This window comes from Globicephala melas, chromosome 11, assembly GCF_963455315.2.
Source record: "Globicephala melas chromosome 11, mGloMel1.2, whole genome shotgun sequence".
Classification (NCBI taxonomy): domain Eukaryota; kingdom Metazoa; phylum Chordata; class Mammalia; order Artiodactyla; family Delphinidae; genus Globicephala; species Globicephala melas.
The window spans coordinates 68,585,890-68,606,737 of record NC_083324.2 but is presented as its reverse complement, the minus strand read 5'-3'; the positions used below and the strand labels follow the sequence as shown (position 1 = coordinate 68,606,737).

General features: G+C 38.5%; 1 protein-coding gene across 3 annotated transcripts in view; it reads left to right on the top strand.

Annotated features, from left to right (window-relative positions):
* KIF6 (kinesin family member 6) overlaps positions 1 to 20,848 on the top strand; it is a 389,797-nt gene that overhangs the window by 4,235 nt on the left and 364,714 nt on the right. For 2 of the 3 annotated variants that reach the window (XM_060307977.1, XM_060307976.1), the window contains exon 3: positions 4,932 to 5,006. The exons of the other annotated variant lie outside the window; for it this stretch is intronic. In XM_060307977.1, the coding sequence (XP_060163960.1) occupies positions 4,932 to 5,006 (75 nt within the window). The remainder of the gene's footprint in view (positions 1 to 4,931; positions 5,007 to 20,848) is intronic. 3 annotated transcript variants of the gene reach the window in all.

The window sequence follows — 20,848 nt, the reverse complement described above, 5'->3', positions numbered from 1 at the left end:
TATTTTTGGCTGCGTTGGGTCTTTGTTGCTGTACGTGGGCTTTTCTCTGGTTGCAGTGAGCCGGGGCTACTCTTCGTTGTGGTGCGCGGGCTTCTCATTGCAGTGGCATCTCTTGTTGTGGAGCACGGGCTCCAGGCACATGGGCTTCAGTAGTTGTGACACGTGGGCTCAGTAGTTGTGGCTTGCAGGCTCTAGAGTGCAGACCCAGTAGTTGTGGCATGCGGGCTTAGTTGCTCGACAGCATGTGGGATCTTCCTGGACCAGGGCCCGAACCCGTGTCCCCTGCATTGGCAGGCAGATTCTTAACCACTGTGCCACCAGGGAAGCCCACAGTTCTCTATTTTATCTAGTAGATAGAATTCAAGTTGTCTTTTCATTGCTGTGCCCAAAGTTAAAAAGGGGATATATTTCTGTATCCAACAGGATAGCCCAAGATCTCAGCCTTTCTTTACTATATCTGTTTATCAAGTGTTATCTTTTTCCTTTTTGGCCCACTATAGTTTAGCTCTTATAAGAAGTTCAGTGCATGACTAAACTTTATTAAAGATGTGTGCTGTATAGGTGAGCCTTCTTAATAACATAAATGGTATACTGACCTCAAGTGTACATATGTACGCTCTGTATCTGTACTGTCCAGTGTATCAGCCACTAGCCACATGTAGCTCTTAAGCACTTGAAATGTAGCTGGTCTGAATTGAGATGCACTGTAAGTATGAGATATATCAAGGATTTTTGAAGGCTTAGTATGAAATAAAAAGAATATAAAATAGCTCAAGATTTTTTTTCATATTGATTACATGTTAAAATGATAAAATGTTGGATATATTGTGTTAAAATATATTATTAAAAATAATTTTACCTGTTTCATTTCACTTAAGAAATGAAGCTACTAGAAAATTTTGAATTACACATATATGCATATTTATGTGTTACGTTTTATTTCTCTAGCACAGTTCAGAACTGTATGGTTCAGGTGGAAAGTAGCAAATAGCTACCCCTGGATTGTCATCAGTGCCCTTTGTCTGAATACTATTCTAGTAGCCAGGCCTTAAATTTGGGGATTATGGCTGTTTCATACTGCCTTTATTTTCCAGTTTCAGATGACATCATTTCCTTTAATCCCCACTTTTGATTTCTGGAGAAGTTTGAGCCCGAGTTAAACCCATATTTAGTCTCTGGCCTAAATTTAGGTAGAAGATTCCTGGGTCCTGCTGAAGGAATCCTAATTGCTCTCTTGCATTCCTCTCTATGTTGTTTTTCATAGGCCTTATTTTGAGACTATTCCTGCCCTTGCCCTTTGGATAAAACCATCTCAGATATTTTTTTGTGTTTCTCTCTCTCTTTCTCTCTCTCTCCACTTCTTATTTCTCCTCCCCCCTCATTATTATTGTAATTATTGTTATTATTACTTTGTCTTATAAAGATTCTCTTTGGTCTTCACAACTCCCCCCTTTGTCTATCATGTATATATCTCTCCCAGCGCCTCCACCCCTTCTTCTTCTTGTGTCTCCTTTTACAGTAAGTACAAGCAGGATGGCTAGCACAAGGTTACATGGTGAGATGGTCCTAACCAGGTCTTTTTGGCTCCTCTTTGCCTTTCATTCTATCCTTTAAGGAGTAGCCTTCTAATATATGACTTACTTTTCTGAAGGGGCATTCTCCCACTGGTGTAAGCATGCTACGTACCTTAGTAGCTATGACTTAATGACAGATACCCTAGGCCTGTCTCCACAGTTTGCTAAAACATTTTATTCAGCATGATTCTGTTTGAATGCTAAGAAACAGTTGGCCATGTTTCTATCCATCGGCCCTGTCCAAAGTACTCTGTGTGTTATGTAGATACAAACAGAGTGCAATTTAAACACATGCTTATTGAAAAAGTGCTATCTGCTTATTTTTAAATCTCTTTTAAATCTCTTAATCATTCTTTCTAAATCTCTGAAAAGAACATTGGTTTTAGTATTTTAAATAAAGAAATTAGTAAAATACATATGTTCAGAGATAAATATTTAGTATTTTAAAGGCTGTTTTCTCCCAAGAAAATTCATGCAATCAATAAATCTTTATTAACCATCCACTGCATGCTGTTTTAATGGCTAGGAATACAGCAGGGAATGCCACCAAGCTTCTGCTCTTAGGTGCTTACATTTTAGTGGGAGGAGATGGACGGGCAAGGTGTATGTATCAGAAAGTGTTGAGTGCTGTGGAGAAAAATAAGGCAAGGAAAGGGAACAAGGAGTGCTGGGATGAGGGGCAGCAAAGTGGAGGAGTGGCTGCAATATTTCACGGGGTCTTCAGGAAAGGTGTACATTTTAACAAAAACTTGAAGGTGGTAAGGAAACGAGACATTCAGATACCTGGGGCATGGGAATTCCAGGCTGAAGATATTGCAAGAGCGAAGTTTCTGGGATGGGAGAGTGCCTGGCACGTTTGAAGAAGAGTGAGAGATCTGTGTGGCTGGAGGAAAGTAAGCAAGGGGGCTGGAGGGGAAGAAGAAGGTTAAAGGGGCAGCAGAGTGGACAGATCATATGGAACTTTTCCCAAAGTGCTGAGAGAAGGTAATGGGGGGTTGTGAGCAGAAGAATGGAATAATCTCACTTATGTTTGAGCAGGATCATTCTTGCTAGCATGTGGAAATAGACTGTGAGGGGGCAAGGGAGACCAGGCAAGAAATTGTGGCAGCTTGGGCCAGAGTAGTAGCAAGTGGAAATGTTGAGAAATAGTTGGATTCTGGATGTATTTTGAAGGTCAGAGCTGACAGAGTTTGCTGATGGGTCATATATAGAGTGTAATGGAAAGAGAGGAGTCAAGGATATACTCTAAGGGTTTTGGACTGAACTTTTAAAAGGATGGAGGTGTCATTTACCAGGATGAGGAAGACCGGGAGGAACAGATTTGGGGTGAGAAGAGATAAGCAATGACCACATTTGAAATGGTCTTTAGAAAAAGCCTACGCAACCTCCTAATAAATGAAAGGACCTGCTAGGAATCAGGAAACCTACATTATGTCTCAAGGCACATTGTAGATTAGCTCCACGGCCATGAGTAAGTTGCTTTATCTCTCTGGGCCTCAATTTCTTCCTCTGTAAAGGATTAGATTGAACTTATTAAACTCTTTGATGCTATTTTGCTCTTCAGTGGTTTTCAGAAGACAGCTGATCATAATGACTTTCCAGATTACTATACAACTGCATTATATAAAGTAAAATGTTTGGGGGTGATGATATTTTATGTTTAATGCACAATGTGTGACTTATTGAAACTCCTGCCATCTCTTTGGTTTACATGGTGGTAGATGTCATTCCTCTTAAGGAAGTGGAGTTGGGAATGGCTAATTCATTCGCTCAGTCATCACCAACCTAGTAAAAGAAGCAAAACAGCCTTAGCATCATCACCTAAAAGCACCGCTGGGTCTGTGCTCAGACATCACAGTGGGTAGTGCTCTGGAGAGCACATGAGCAGCCGTGTTATCTCAACATTCCTATCTGAAGCCCTCATACACCTATAGGGTCTTGAGGAGTGTTCTGGGCACACTCAGTAAATATTGCTGAAATATAATCTGGCCTGCTAAATGAGTACCCAGAGTGCCTTACAATCTCTCTTTGTATATAGTTTCATTATTTGCTTCTTCAAAAGGGTGGTTGGTATGCTGTAGGAATCTTTTGAAATTAATGTTGATTAAAGACAATGAATTTCATTCCATTTTATATCCAACCCAGCTCCAGACATCCTTCTGAACTCCTGAGTAGTGAAAACAAACCTACATTTCATGTAGTCTCTACTTTACTTGAACATGTGCCCAACTCACTTGTGTGGGCAGATACACACACCAAAGGTTCCTAAGCACTTTGAAAGCTGCTTAGGATTTGGGTGTTTCAAAGGTTTTGCTTTCATGTACCCCCTCTCCCAATTTTTATTCTGAAAACTTTTAAATATGCAGAAGAGGTGGAGGAATGATGCAATCAAATCTCCTTTACCCTTTGTGGGAAATTCATCAATTGTTAACGTTTTGCCCTCTGTGCTTATGCATGCACTCTCTCTCTCTCTCTCTCTCTCTCTCTCTTTCTCCCCCTTCTCCTTGCCTTCTCTCCCTTTTTTACTTTCCTTCCTGTTTGTATTGCTCCCTGTCTGTTTCTTCATGATGTTTGAATGGGGGCTATATTTGCTGGTTGTGAGTTAACACATTGTATAAGGATAGGTTGTGAGTCTCCCCCCAGGTTTTCAGCTGTGCTTGTGATCCTGTACTAAGCTAAATCAGGATGCCACTGCAAGAAGGGTGCAATGGATACCACCCCCCCCCCCCATGGCTCGAGCCTTGCCAGTCGGATCAAGATTTCCTTTATAGGACAGGTCTATCTTAATTTACTGTTTGACTTTTGACTCATGATCAACAAAATGAAACAAACTGTCCTAAGAATTAAGTAGCTGATACTAGGTGCAGTACCTAATTAATGGAAAATAAACTTCAGTTTAAAACTTTAAAACTAAGTTCAAAAATCATACATTTCACAGCTGCATTCTTTTCTTACAGGTCAGACATCAGAAGTTCTTTGGCTGTTTACATCCTGTTCTTGGGTTTCCATTTCATGCACTTATCTAGATTTGAATTTGATGCCAATTGCAGACACTGTCCCTCTTGAGAGCTAAAAAACACACAGTTTATTATTTGGTTCAAAGCTGCTGCGGTTTTTCAGAGGGATTTATTGTGCAGATCTTGTCAAAGCAATACTGTTTACCCACCATTTGTATACAGGGGTACAAGAGTACAGTGTGTTTGGGGCTACAGGGCAAACATTGTGTTAGGTTAGTTAAGCCCAGTGATGTAAATATGAGGTAATTTACAAAGCTTTCAGGAGAAAAAAAAGTATGTATTAATCCAATAGTGTTTGAAGGCTCAAGCTTTTAAATAATTACTGTTTTCACATTTGCAGATTTCAAAGGATTTTTGATCAGAATGAAAAGCAAGAGACCATTTTTGAAAACATTGCCAAACCAGTTGCTGAGAGGTAGGATTTCCTATATTTTGTTCAGTGGGTTAGTGGTTTTTCATCTTGCCTTCAATTCTCAGATAACTGTGGTAATGTGCTTCAGTATATCAATTATGTACTCAGGCTGTAGGGCATGTGATGATGGCAGTACTAATACCTTCTATTGTTACACCTTGTTTGTTTTAGATTTAGATTCTGAGCCTCAAAACAAACCAGTGAGATAGACAGAATAGCTATTATTACTCCCATTTTGAAAGATATGTAAATCTCTGAGGATTAGAGAGATTAAGTAGCACTGCTCAGGGTTAGTGGCTAGTGGTAGCAGAGTCCTAGATGGTTGTCTAACTGTTAAGTCCAGTGCTGTTTTCTGAGTACAATGTTTCAAACATGGTTAGACAGATGAAGGACTGTGACACCTGGGAGGCCTAATTCTGGTTGACCCAACTCTACCTCTGTGTAATAACTCTATTTCAAAGCTTGACTCTTAGCTTAGGTCCCTTTTGTTTCTGTATACCCAGGTAGTTCCAGGCTGCTGACTACTGGAACCAAACTCACATGAGAATAAATGATTCCGAACAAACTGGAGTGCCATTTTATTAATATATGTTGGCAAAGTCTCCTTGAGACTAGACTCTCAAGCCCTTAGATAAGCACGCTCTCTTTCTGTAGGGAGTCTGTATGGGAAACTACTAGTAATAAGATTGCTTTCTGATCCTGAAATCATTTGGGTGATTTTATGACCTAATTAACCCCAGATATATCTATCTTTACTATTCAAATGAAAAATATGTCTGCTAAGTAAACCCATTTTTCAAGTCCACGGATCAGTACACCCTCAACCACGACATTGCTGAAAATATATCGACACACATTGTCTCCCAGACTCCTATCTCGTGAATCCTACCCAAAGCACGCCCTTCTCTCTTTTGTCCCAGCTTTATCGAGATATAATTGACACATGACATTGTGTAAGTTTAAGGTATATGTGTTGATTTGACACATTTATAAGTTGCAAAATGATTCTCACCGTAGTATTAGCTACCACCTGCATCTCGTCACGTAGTTCCCATTTCTTTTTTGTGGTGAGAACATTTAAGATTTGCTCTCTTAGCAGCTTTTAACATTTATAAATACTATTAGCTACAGTCACCATGCTGTCCATTAGATCCCTAAACTTGTTAAGCCCTTCTCTTTTTATACTGTCTTCCGTCACAGTGGGTAGAATATAATTGAGTAGGCTTAAGCTATTTTAGTTGTAGTCACAATCCAACAGCATCTCTTTAGACTAAATTCAGGTCTCCTTGACTGGATGTCACACATTTCTAAAATTCTCTTCTTTTTAGTAATGTTTTGGGTTATGTCATTTTTCAGGTAGCCCATCCCATGTGTTTTATTTTGAGTCTTTCTAAAATCATTCGGGGAGGGGACCTTAGTTTGTGTTTCATGGATGTCTGTTTTCCCCCCCCATTACTGACTGCCTCTCCCATCTTGAGCCCACTTCCCCCTTGAGCCCTTGCTGTGCCCTCTGACAGGAATTCTCTTCCTTCAGAAATCTGCTTAGTTGCTTCCTCAGCTCTTTTGAAGTCTTTGTTCATGTATCCCCTTCTCAGGAAGGCCTTCCTTTATTAGTACCCGATTGAAACTGCATTCCTTGTCACGCTTCCCTATTTTATTTTATTTGTTTGAGCACTTATCACCGTCTGACGTACTATATAGTTTACTTACTAGTTGCTTTGTTTGTCTGTCTTCTACTAGAACAAAAGCTCCATTGAAGGCTGGAGATTTATTTGTTTTGTTCACTGACTTGACAAAGATGCCCAGCCCGATGATGACAGGATTTGAAAAATGACAGGCAAGAGCATTTTTATCCAGGCTGCTCAAGTTGGTCCTAGTGAATCATATCTTTCATCAGTAGGAAGCATTCGTCATTGTCCTTTTTAATACTTTTATTCTTGTGTCCCATTTTTCCTGAAACTATTTTTGCTATTTTTTTCATGTTAGCCTTTATCTGCTTTATCTTTCTCGATCTCTTAACTCAACTTCCCTGTGTCATTTTGTCTTTAAATATAGGTCTGGTAAATAAAATATATTTGGCTTTTGCTTTTGTAGCTAAACTCAGAGTCCCTGATATTTAATTGGTAACTTTAACCTGTTAATATTTATTATTATTACTGTAATAGTGTTTGGAGCTATCCTCTCAGGGTTTTTTTCTATTTATCATACTCTCTATTTTTTTCCCTTTCATGCTGTTTGTTGGTTTGACTGTGCTCTTTGTTGCTTTTGCCACTTTCCATTTTCTCTCTCAAGGTGTACACACCTCTGTGTGGTTTAAATTCAGATATTAAAACTTATTTGTATTTTTTCTCAACATCTGAACTTCCTCCATCTGCCTGCCTGTCTGTCTCTCTTCTCCGCAGGCAGGGACCTTAGCACACTTTTACTTTGCCTTTCCTACTTTCCCAGCACTTTTGGTATTGAGATCTACTGATAATTTTATTCAGGATTGTCGAAAATCATTTTCATTATCAGCATTTGCTTAAACTTATCTCTAAGTTATTTTTCTTTGCTTTTCACTGTTTCTTATACTTATGTCTGTTCCTTGGATTCCCTTTTAGTTTTGCTGGTAATCATCTTCTAATAAGTTTTTAGAGAGAGTTCAAGACTGGGGAGCTTTCTGAAGCTTTTCATTCCCCTTCACAGTTAAATGACAGTTTGACTGGGTATAGAATTCTAGGTTAAAAATTCCTTTCTCTCATAGCTATGAAGATATTGCTTCATTGTCTCTTTGTATGCAGTGTTGCTGAATAGATGTCAGTGTCAATCTGGCTCTTATTTCTTCTTAGGAAACACCCTTCTTTCCTGGATGTTTTTAGGATTTTTTTCTTTTTCTTTTTATGAAATTTTATATCAGTGAGTCTATTGATTGTCTAGGTATGGCTATTTTTTCATATAATCATTTATTCTTGTCTCTCATTCAGCCACTTCAATCTAAAAACCCTTATTATATTCAAGCTCAGGGGTCATCACATTGCTAATTTCTTTGATGATTCAAAAATTAATTTTCTTCCCTCTAACTTATTTATTCTTTCTTTCTGGAACTTCTGGATCCAGAACTACCAGTTATATCCTTCCAGGATGGTGGTTTGCTTTTCAGCCATGTATATTCTCTATCACCTACCTCTTAAATTTTTAGTTTTTACAATTTTAGTTTTCATTTGTAGGAAATGAAAAAAGTCTATTCTTGTTTATTCATGTGATCTCCTCCCTTTTCCTTCTGAAGAAAATTATCTTTCTTGGAAACACTGGCTTTTCTTTCTATGTACTTTCTCTTTATGTGAATGTTCTTCTACTGTTGAGTTTGGTGCGTTGCTTTCCCAGTACAGACTTTCCTCGGATATTTGGTGATTCTCAGTGGTGGGCTCACCTCTGTCATTTGAGAGTGCCGTTGTCTGTTTGAGAATGCTGTTTCTGTTCACTGTGGCTCCCCTAGTGTCTATGGTGAAGGAATGGTGTGCCCTGAGCTTGTCTGCTGGGTGTGAGAACACTCTTTCCTCCTGGGTGTTGCTCACCACCAAGGGCTCTGCTCAGCATCACTAATCCAGGCTCCTACTCTGCAGGAAAGTGTTCTTCAATAGTGGATGGACAGGGCTTCCCTGGTGGCGCAGTGGTTGAGAGTCCGCCTGCCGATGCGGGGGACGTGGGTTCGTGCCCCAGTCTGGGAGGATCCCACATGCCGCGGAGCAGCTGGGCCCATGAGCCATGGCCGCTGAGCCTGCGCGTCCGGAGCCTGTGCTCCGCAACGGGAGAGGCCACAACAGTGAGAGGCGTACTGCAAAAAAAAAAAAAAAAAAAATAGTGGATGGACAGATGGAGGCAGACTCACGTCTCTCTCTAATTCATCTGCAGAGGAGAGGGTTATCAAGGAAATTAACACTAAACTAAGAGCCTGGGGGAATCTCTGTTTTCATTGCCTTTAAATGTGTCATATATAGTATGTTCACACTTTAGGAAAACTTGAATTGTGGGACTTTGAATGGTAAAATACAAGGTATCAATAAAGTCATTTATACACAATATTTGAAGTAATATTTATCCCATAAATTGAAAAATATAGTTTTAAGAATTATATAATTTGGCAGGCCTGGTGAATGGAAGCTGTGCCACTTTCGATGTTAAACGGAAGTGCCTGCTGTTCTGGTGAAGGTTAGTCTCCAGGAACACATGCTCAGTGTAAATCCAGTTCATCTTACACTGCCCCTTTAAGGCTGCTCTACTGGGTTAACCTATTGTAGCTTAATTCTGGTTACTGTGTACAATTAAAGCTAAATAAAAGTAATCATATTTCTTTCCAAAATTCTGTAGTTCAGGAATCTTACTAATTTAGATGCATCTTTTCCTACTTAACTCAAATCAGTGATATGACTCCATGGCTGCAGAACTGCAGGACTGGTGGTGAGAATTTATAAAGCTCTAACTTTGTATCATGGGAAATTAAGTAAAAGAATCTCTGTGGTTATTTGTTCTGTAGCACATCTCCACTAGGAAGTACATTCCGCCTCTTCTGAACTTTGAAGGTAAAAACCGCCTTCTAGCATATTCATTTTGCTCACTGGTTTTGGAATAAGTTTTTGGAAAGGTGAAATTTAGCAGGTCCACAGATGCGTTTAGTGTATGGCGCTGCACCACATAAAAGAGGTTGTAGCTTTGCTTGATATTTCACCTGGTGTTATGCTTTTCAAGCTGGAGTGCATTGATCTTGGGAGTATGTGGTGCTCTGTCAGGGGATACCTGAAGCCACAAGCTGAACGCAGCACATCATTCTGGAGTATGAATTTTACTTAAAGATTTAGGCAGAAAACTTTGAAATCTAGACTTTTCGGGGGTTTTATCACATGCACTTGTAAATCTGCAGAACACCAGTTTTCCAGCCAGTCTTATGCTTTACCTAAAAGCTTGGGGTGTAGGAAATTCATTTTAGGTACAGTGAGTGCTTTTGGAAGAATTTGGAAATTTGGTGTTAGAGAAGAACATGGTTTGACCAAAATGAATAGGGCGCACACTGCCAGGAGGACTGGTTGCGCCCAAGATACAGGTCCCCATAGCTGGCGCCACTGGGCAGCTAAAGCCTCTGCACTGCAGCAAGGCCAGCCAGGATGGTTTCTGAAAACCTATTGTGAACCATTGCTTTTTAACCTTTGATTTCACGAATGATGAACAATATCAAGGGCAGCCTTTCAATTTATGAGAAGAAGAGGGTGAAGGGGAAAAGAAAGCTCCCAGGGCTACCACCTCAGACTTGGAGAAGAATGTTGGAGAATACCTGTCCACCTGTGCTCTGGCTGGCGGGGAGGCCAGGGCTTGGTAGAGGGATTTCCTCATGGGAGGGGCAGTCCCACACTCCAGTGGGGCCAGGGCCAAGCCCAGCAGGGCTCTCACCTGTGCCCTGGGAAACAGGCTTTGCTGATGATGCTGTGGGTCACATAGCTTGCCCAGTCCTGCTGCACAGGCAGAAGATAGATCCTGCACCTTCAAGACAAGAGGACCAGAAAGGGAGAGAAGGAGGGCCACAGAAGAGTATTTAAAATAAATCTTATTAGCCAGTTATTCACCTCTGTGTACTCATGCTTCTACCTCATCTGGCTCAAAAAATTTGGCAACAAGTAGAATAATCTAATTCTGGCCTCAGCCCTGTGATGAACTCACTGTGTGACTCTGGGTCAGGCCTCTCACTTCGGAACCAGTTCTACCATCTGAGAAAGGGTGATGCTAATAATATTACATTTACCAGGTTGTTTTGAGGATGAAAAGAAACAATGAATATGAGTGTACTTTGTGAACGTCAATGCCCTGTTCAGTCTAAGGGTTGAAAAGTTAGAAATCTTTATTCTTTTTGCCACTTTAAAACTATGGCCAGTCACTTCTGTCTCCAGACAAAGATGAAGTCGACATACTTCTCTCTAATCCTCTTACTAAGTACAGCTAAAAGCTCTGGGCGTTATATATAAAAGAATATAAGAAGACCCTGAAAGGTGGAGATAAGAAGGTAGACTGGCCAGGGGACTTCAGGACCTAAAGGAATGACACAGCCATGAGTTCCCTGTGTTTTTTTTGTTTTGTTTTGTTTTGTTGCTTCATGTATCCCAGACTGGATGCTGGAGAAACTGGCAACCCAGAAACACCAGTAGACTTAGACAAAAGTGCCAAAAAACTTCTGCTCTCTATAGCCAAGGCACCAGGAAAGGGGGCAACCCAGTGAGACAGAAACTTTTAGATACTGGTTGCCCTGCTCCATCCAAATACCATGGAAAAACTCATGGCCCCACCCCCACCCAGACAGCAAAGGCCGGGCTGTAACAAGGCACCCCATTCTGCTGCTGCCAGGGTGGTATCTGAGGAGTGGGAGGACTTTCCTCCCCACTTGGAGGTAACAGCTTCCATTCTCCCCTCCCTCAGGTTGTCAGTGGAAGTCTCTTGAGGATCCTGGAGTTCACCACCATCCAGCAGTATCAAGGCCTCCCCACCCTGCTGTGAGGTCACTGAGCATCACAAGGTGCCCCTCCCTTTCTTGTCCAGGGAGGTGTCGGTTGAGGCCTAGAAGGGAGCCTGAAATCTCACCTCTGTCCACAGGAATGGGGCCCCTCCACAGGTGTCAAGAGAGGCAGAGTGGTGAACCGGGACCCTTACCCCCACCTGGCAGTAGCATGATGTCAGAAGAGACCTGCTAGAATAGAAGTTTTAAGTATGACCTAGAATCTCAGTAACTAATGCCTAAACTATCCAGGATACAATGAAAAATTATGCATTAAATAAGAAATGTCGAGAAATAGGAAAATATCAACTTTCATAAGGAGAAACCATCAACAGATGCTAAAACATAGATAACACAGATCTTAGAATGATCTGACAAGGATTTTAAAGCAACCATCATAAAAATGCTTCAGCGAGCGATCATGAACATGTTTGAAACAAATGAAAAGATATAAAGTCTTGGCAAAAAAAATAGAAGATATAAAGAAGAATCAAATTGGAATTTCAGACTGAAAGTACAATAACTGAAATTAAGAACTGCAGAATGGAGAGGTCAGATGAAAGAATTAATAAATTTTAAAATATAACAATAGAAATTACCCAGTATGGATAACAGAAAGAAAATAGACTGAAAACAAACAAACAAACAATGAACAGACCCTCAGGGACCTGTCAGAACTACAGCAAAAGATCTAACATTCATGTTGTCAAAGTCCCAAAAGACAGGAGAAAAAGAGTATAGTTGAAAAATATTTAAGGAAATAATGACTGAAAATTCCCCCAGTTTGGCAAAAGGCATAAACCTAGAACTTTATGAAGCTGAGAAAGTTCCAAACAGGATAAACTCAAAGAAATCCACTTTAAAACAAATATTAGTTAAACTTCAGAAAACTAAAGACAAAGAAAAAAAATCTGAACACAATGAGAAAGAAATGATACCTTACCTACAGGGAAAAAATAATTTGAATTATAGTGTATTTTTCATCAGAAAGTGTGGAGTCTAGCAGGAAGTAGCAGAATATTCTCAAGTGCTGAAGGAAAAGAACTGTCAGCCCAGAATACTGTCCCCAGTGTAATTATCCTTCAGGAATAAAGGGGAAATAAAGACATTTTCAGACAAAGGAAAACTAAGAGATTTAGTTGCCAGCATATCTATCCTAAAAGAAGGGATAAAAGAAGTTCTTAAAAGAAGGAAAATGAAAAAAGAATGAATCTTGGAACATTAGAACAAAAGAAGGAACAAGAGAAAGAACAAAAATATACACTAATAAAATAAACTTTTCTTCTCTTGAGTTTGAAAAATCGTGTTTGATGAAGCAAAAAACAAAGCATTGTCTGATGACAGTTACAAACGGGGAGGGTAAAGGGATTTAAAGGGAAGTAAGGTTTCTATACTTCATTCAAACTGGTACAGTGTCAACATCAGTAGATCTCTGTGGTGATGGAATAGTTCTGTATCTTGACTGCAGTGATGGTTACTTGAATCTACACATGTGATAAAATGGCATAGAACTCTACACATGTATTGTACCAATGTCAATTTCCTGGTCTTGATAATATACTATAGTTATGCAAGATATAACCATTGGGGAAAACTGGGTGAAGGTACACCGAACCACACTGTAATCTTTTTGCAACTCCCTGTAAATTTATAATTATTTCAAAATAAAACGTTAGTATCACCAGGTATGAAAATTTTAGTGTCCTTTGTTTTATGATGCCCTTCTATTCAGTAAATTCAGTAATCTGAATGATTAGACTAGAACTTCTCCCCCATGGGTCTCAGTAAAGCTAATTTCATTAGACATTCACCCAAACATGCCTGCCAGTAAACATTTATTTTTCTCAAAGTTGGCTTTCAAGCAGAAAACACTGGTCAACCACCAAATTGTACAAAAACCCCTTGGCTCCCACAGATCTGTTCAACTTCAGGCTACAAGTTCACTTACCAGATGTGTTGTTTATAAACATGTACCTGTACTTGGCCCCACTTCCTGCTACACTGAATTTCCTTATAAATCACATTTATGGCTTTTGTGATTTTACTAATATTCTTAATGTTTTAACACTTTTTAAATTATACTTTCAACTGAAAACATGGCTTTGTGTTTAAAAACAGGAATACATATCAGCTTAAAACCCTGGAATTATATAAGAGCATGACCTTGAGGTACTCCCAGATCTTAATGAGGAAGGGGATAATAATGCCACTCCACCCACAGCTAATGAACTTGGAGAGAGCAGCGGCAGTCCATCAAACAAGCAGAGATTGTACTAAGGATGCACTTTTAAAATATGGATTTTATTATTGTACATAAACAAATAAGTCTCAATCTGGATGTCTCTTAAGAATGACCAGTCAAGAAATTGCATGATACCATCATTTTTGCAATGATAACTACATGTAAAGCTATTTGTAATTCATTTGATAAAATACCTCTGAAAAAATGGCCTGAGAGTTTTATGAAGCCATTTGATTGGGACTATGAGTTCTCTGACAGAGCAGGTACATATGATGAAACTTGCTGGGCCAGTGCTAAAATAAAAGGCATTGCTTGAATTAAAGACAGTAAAAAAAAAAGACTGACAAGTGGATCAGAGATGCCCTCACACAGTGATGTGACTCCTTAGCTAGAAGGTACTTGTCTTAGGCTGCCAACCTACTCCTTCAAGCAGATCCTGAGGCCAGGATTTGAGTGGAAGTAGTTTACTTGCAAGGTGAGCCCAGGAATCACCAGTCAGGTCGTGGTGAAGTGAGGTGGGGAAGGAAAGGAAGCCACTGCAGGTGCATTAAAGAGCAGGTTACCGCTGTAGGCAACGGGGACTCAATCCCACTGGTGTTCTCTGGGAGACTGCGAGGAACAGGCCTCAGCATTGTCCCACCCGAGGGGTGAGGAAGTGCATTTGTATTTAACCTCTACATTATGTGAAATTGTGTTCTTAAAACATTGTGATACCAGAATGGAGAAGTTATCTGCATATTGAGTGTGACGAGAGCTCTCCTTGTTTCTTCCCAATATTCTGACATTCACACACTCAGTATCATTTTTCCCATTAATCCTTGAGGACAGTAGAAAATTTCCCTCATTCATAATAATTTAAAACATTATATTGCTATTCGTCAAACACATGAAGTGTGTTCCCAGCTCAAGACCTTTGCACTTGCTATTCCCTCTGCTTAGAACCCTCTTCTCCCAGGTTTACTCCTGGCTTGTCCCTTCCTGTCCTCCAGGTCTCTGCTCAGATGTCTTCTCTGTCCTTAAATGTGCTCTATTTTTCTTTATAGCATGTATCACCAACTAACATACTATAGGCAGTATTTACTTGTTAAATTTGTTTATTGCCTGTCTCCGCCCACTCAAGTATAAACTTCCTGAAGGCCCGGGGTCTATCTTTGTTCACTGTTGTATACCCCGCTCCTAAAACAGTGTCAAATACATACTGCCTACTCTATGAATATTCGTTGAGTGATAGAACTAGCACGTAAAGGGTTATCTATTGGGAGCTGTAGCCTTCCCTTTCTTGCTGAATGCATAGTGATGGACTTTATTTCTTGTAAAAGGAGTTTCACTTTTGGTTCCTTCCGGAGATATTATTTGGACAGAGGCCTTTTCAGTGAATTGAAAATGAAACTACAGATAGCTGCCTTTTTGTCTGGTCTGATGGTTCTCAAAGTGTGATCCCTGGACCAACAGCATCAATGTCACCTAGGAACTTATTAGAAATGCAGATTCTTGGGCCTCACCCAGACCTGCTAAATCAGAGCAATCTGTGTTTGAACAACAGATTGTTAAACCACCCTCTAAATAATTCTGATGCACTAAACTAGAACTAAAGTTTGGGATTCTCTGATCTTGGTACAAAGCTTCATACAGGTTGAGAGGGGTCAGGGGTAGGAACAGAGGGGGTACTCGTGGTATTCGTCTTTAAGGATATCTTTCCCAGAGATCTGAGGTGTACTCTACACAACTTTCCAATTCCAAAATTGGTATTTGTTTTTTTATAATTTACATCCCACTTATTTATCAAATAAATCAAAGCACTTTATGCTAATGCTAGGGCAGGCTTCATGGGTGTAGTATGTAGTAACACAGGGCCCCATGTTCAGAAGGGGACCCATCTTGGTTTAATACTCTGTTGTTAACATTTTTAGGAAGACTAAAAAGTAGCAGAGACATCAGAAACTATTTAGACTGTTACATAATTAAGTAATTTTAGGAACTTTATAATTCTCTTTGAAGAAGTAATTGTGGGAGACTGTATAACACATTGATTAAGACTGTGGGCTTTGGAGCCATACAAGCTTGGTTCAGCTCCCAATTTTAATACTTAATAGCTGTGTGGCTTGGGAAAGTTACTTAATCTCTCTGTGTCTCAGTTTTTAGTCTGTAAATGGGGAAAGTGATACCGTAATAGCTACTTCATTTGCTACTTCATTTGCCATGATCAAATGGACTATCCATGAAAAACATATGCCTCAGTACACAGTATGTGCTCAATAACTCTTAGCTATCATCCATTTTTGGCTCCTCACCAACATTTCCATAGACAAAGAGTTTTCATTCCAATTCAGGATTTTACTGAGTTATGAATGTTTTTCTTTATGGATTTTTTCCCCTTGACTGTCTTTAGCTTTGGTTTCTCCTGAGGCACAAGTTTGCAATTTTACCATAGATCTTTATTTCAGGATTTGAGGATACGTTTACAGATGATCCAAAGATACTTCTAGTTATTACTGTTCACCTTCATATCCTCCCAAAGAATGATATGCAAAGAAAGCAAACAGAATGCAAAGCCGTCTGGAAAATCCTTCCTGCACAAATGTGTAGTGATTGATTACAACTGGCAAGATTTTTACTATAGTTATTTGCATTTATAATCGACTGTGGCAAAAAGCACAACCATAGTTAAAACATGTTGTTTAAATTGTTGGAGAAACTATAGCAGTAAATTTAGCTAGTGCTTTATCACTTGCAGATCTAAATATCTTCCTCATTTGAAAGTTGCTTTCCTTGGAGCAGGGCTCTTTTAGCAGAATTTCCATCATTCTCAGTGAATTTGGCCTTTCCTATTCTTGGCCATGTGGTTTTGGTCAGATTTTTAGTGTACTTCTTGCTAAATAACATGAACAAATTTACATATTGTTATTTGATAACAGTGAATACATTTCATTTTATATAGAGCTTTGCCAATCTTATAGCACTTTCACATGTATTATCTCACTTAATTTTTACCATAACCCTATGGGTAGCTGGATATTATTCCCATTTTAGATGAGAAAACCAGGGCTCTGAACATTTAATTGACTTCTGCAGGGTCACACAGTAATTAGTCTGTGGAGCTGAAACTGGAATAGATCTTCCTTTCATATAGTCCTTTGATCCTGAAATTGCTGTATCACACAGTTGCGTTTATGTATTTCCTTCCATTTCACAAAAGTTGCCCTGACTAAATTCGCCAGTGATGTTCCTGTTGCGGAATCAGTGGACATCTGTCAGTCTCCATCCTGTTTGACCTTTCAGCTCGGGCACAGCAGGCAGCACCCACGCAATAGCGTTTGGCCAGCTGCACACCTGGGAGCAGTCCAGGGCACTGCAGGACCCTGAGGGGGCAGGCATGCTGGGGCTTGGACCTAGATAAGTGAGAGTGACCACCATAGCATCAGCAGAAGTGACCACTCAAGATGATAGGGGCTTCCCAAGGGAGCAGCACGAGGACAGGCATGCAAGGCAGGCTGTCCCTTGTGTACCCAGAGCTGGTCCTAGCAGCATCTGATATTTAAGTCTCCAGCCTTAGCACTGGGACAGGAACTGCTGGTGCTCAGGCTGCAAACTTTATCAGTAAGTTATTACAAAATAAAAGCGGATTATATGGACATGGCAATAAAGCATATCAGAGAGTTGATAGAATTCTTCAGAGAGGTTAGAGTTTTCAGTTTTGAAAACTGCTGCAACATCGTAAAGAAAATATCTGCAGGCTTAGAAATTAAATTTAAAGATCATCACATTCAACAGAAAAGGACACTATTTTCATATGAAGCTTGAGATGAACCAATTAATGCAGAAGACAATTTTTAAATTAAAGTTTTCCTTGTAATCATATAGATATGGTGATAGAATATATAAACATGTGTTTTGAATTATGTACAAATTATAAAGCCACTCGGTTTCTTGTTCAACTTCCACAAGTTACAGGAGATGTCAGAGGAAACTTTAAAATGCATTGTATGTATTTGCATTTAAAATTAAATTCAGGGCTTCCCTGGTGGCAGTGGTTAAGAATCTGCCTGCCAATGCAGGGCATATGGGTTTGAGCCCTGGTCCGGGAAGATCCCACATACCATGGAGCATCTAAGCCCGTGCACCACAACTACTGAGCCTGCACTCTACAGCCCGCAAGCCACAACTACTGAGCCCGTGTGCCACAACTACTGAAGCCCACACATCTACAGCCCCATGCTTTACAACAAGAGAAGCCACTGCAATGAGACGCCCGTGCAACACAACAAAGAGTAGCCCCCACTTGCCGCAACTAGAGAAAGTCTGCGCACAGCAACGAAGACCCAACGCAGCCAAAAACAAACAAACAAATAAATAAATTAAATAAATCTATAAAACAATTAAATTCAAACTAACATGAAACTGATTTGTATGAAGAGTTAAATCTTTTTAGAGAAATTGTTTTATAAGATTCATCAGCTTAGATATACTATATACTATATATATATACTTATATATATATATAAGTATACTATATATATACTTATATATACTATATACTATATATATAGTATATATATATACTATATATATAGTATATATATATACTATATATATACTATATATATACATATATAGTATACTATAGTGTATATATACTATATACTATATATATACTATATATATACTATATACTATATATATACTATATATATATACTATATACTATATATATACTTATATATATATATAAGTATACTATATATATACTTATATATACTATATACTATATATATATTTCAAAATATATATATTTTGAAATAATTTATAGGAAATTTATCTCAGTGTTGTCACAGCTTGTGAAATACTCTTAACAACTCCAGTAACAGTTACGTCAGCAGAAAGATCTTTCTCAAAATTAAAAATTATTTGTACATAATGGTCTATATGGGAAAAGAATCTAAAAAGGAGTAGATATATGTATATGTATAACTGATTCACTTTGCTGTACACCTGAAACTAACACAACATTGTAAATCAACTATACTCCAATAAAAATTTTTAAAAAATTATTTGTATATTACCTCCCCATGACTTACTTATTTTATAACTGGAAGTTTGTACCTTTTGACCACCTCTGCCTACCATGGTGACTATAGTTAATAGTACTGTATTGTATATTTCAAAGTTGCTTAGAGAGTACATCCTAAAAGTTATCATCACAAGAAGGAAAACTTTTGAAAGAAAAATTATTTGTGATCTTGCATTTGCTAAGAGCTTTCAGTTATATCAACTGAAAATGAAATTGCTCAAAATACAAATTTTGATGACCTAGTAAATGCATACATAGAAAAACAAGTCAGGAAAATTGTATGATCAATCAAGATATATTAATAAAGTATTATTATTTTTGTGTTATATAAAATTATAACACCAACATATTATTTTTTTACAATTTGGAAGTTTATCATTACTCATGTAATACTATTATTCATCTAATTATAAGTAATCACTGTAATTACTAAAATATTTTTAAGGGAGAAGGCTTTATATTTTAATATCTTTGACAGCACTTTTTCCTTTTTGAACAAGGGGCCCTGCATTTTCATTATGTCTTTGGCCTCACAAATATTGTAACTAGCCCTACCAGAAAGGCCCTCCTGCTTCCCCCTTGTAAACAAAGGGTCCCTTACCTTATAGCTTTTTATTTTCTTCTCATATTCTCCCCTTTGCTCTCTAGGCTTCAGGTTTCAACAGTCCACAAATCTTCAGCCCTAGGGCATTTGCCCTGGCTGTTTTCTCTGCCTGGAATGCTCTTCCCTCAGATACCCACGTAGCTCACACTGTCACCTCTTTAAAGTCTTTGCTCAAATGTCACTTTCTTAATGAGGCATGCCCTGACCACCCTAGCTAATGAAAACTACAGCCCACCCATCTCCCCAGCTACCGCTGACCACCTTACATTAGTCTACATTTTCCTTTTTTTTTTCCATAGCACTTATCACCATTTGACATGTATAGTTTACCTATGTACTGTGTCTGTTGTACATTATCTGTCTCCTCTGCTAGAATGTCAACTTCATAAGGACAGGAATCTTTTTCTGTTCTGTTCACTGATGCTTCCCAAGACCTATAACAATGTTGACGTATAGTAGATACCCAGTGGATATTTCTAAAATGAATGAAATCTGAAATTATTAGATAAACATGCAATTGCTGTGCAAGCCAAATTTATTCACGTAACTGCAATGTGTTTTTCTTTGTTGTGCAAAAGACAAATTAGATTCTTGATTCCTCAAATTGTTTACAGCTAATGCTTTTGTATTTCCATCTATTTTAATTAATGAAAATTCCTATTATAGAGCTGTACACTGAATGCATGCTAATTAAATTGTGTTGTTCATATAATTATAGCTGTAAAAGGCTTTCAGAACACTAAAAACTTTGTTACAAAAGCTTAAACAATTGAAATAAAAATAAAACCCCAGTGGCTGTGTTCTTTATTTGCCTGTTAAGAATATTTATCTCTTATGAGACCCTGTTTTGCCTCAATCTAAATGATAAAAGAAGTATAGTACATTTTCATTTAAGAGTGTCTGTATTTTCACTCTTAATTTAGGTGCATAGCCAACTGTGTTAGGAATTAGGAACTCTTCTTATTCATATATAAAATATTCTTTATCCATAGCTCTGTAGAAATTCAAATGTATATTCACTAACTTGTGTAAATGTATATTTACTAACTTCACTCTCAAGCACTAGGATCTTTGAAAATCAATATTTCTTTTATTTGTGATTTAATTTTGGTTAGTTTTATCATGAGAACACCAACACTTCTTCTCACTGAGACAAAATCAGGATTATTGTTACAAGTAGGAAGTATCCATTTTTTAAATAACAAACTTGTGCTGCCTGCTACTTTTAAAAAATGTAATTGCTTGTTTAATGGGAGAAATTGTTACTGAAAGTTCCTGTGCTATCTGTATGTTTCTGGTAGAGGGAGTTTTTATATCAGGACAATAATATTTAGATTTCTAAGGAAGTCACCAAAATAATGAAACACTTAAGTAGCACACCAAAACTATTTTCTAAATGTTGATATGATGTAAAAGC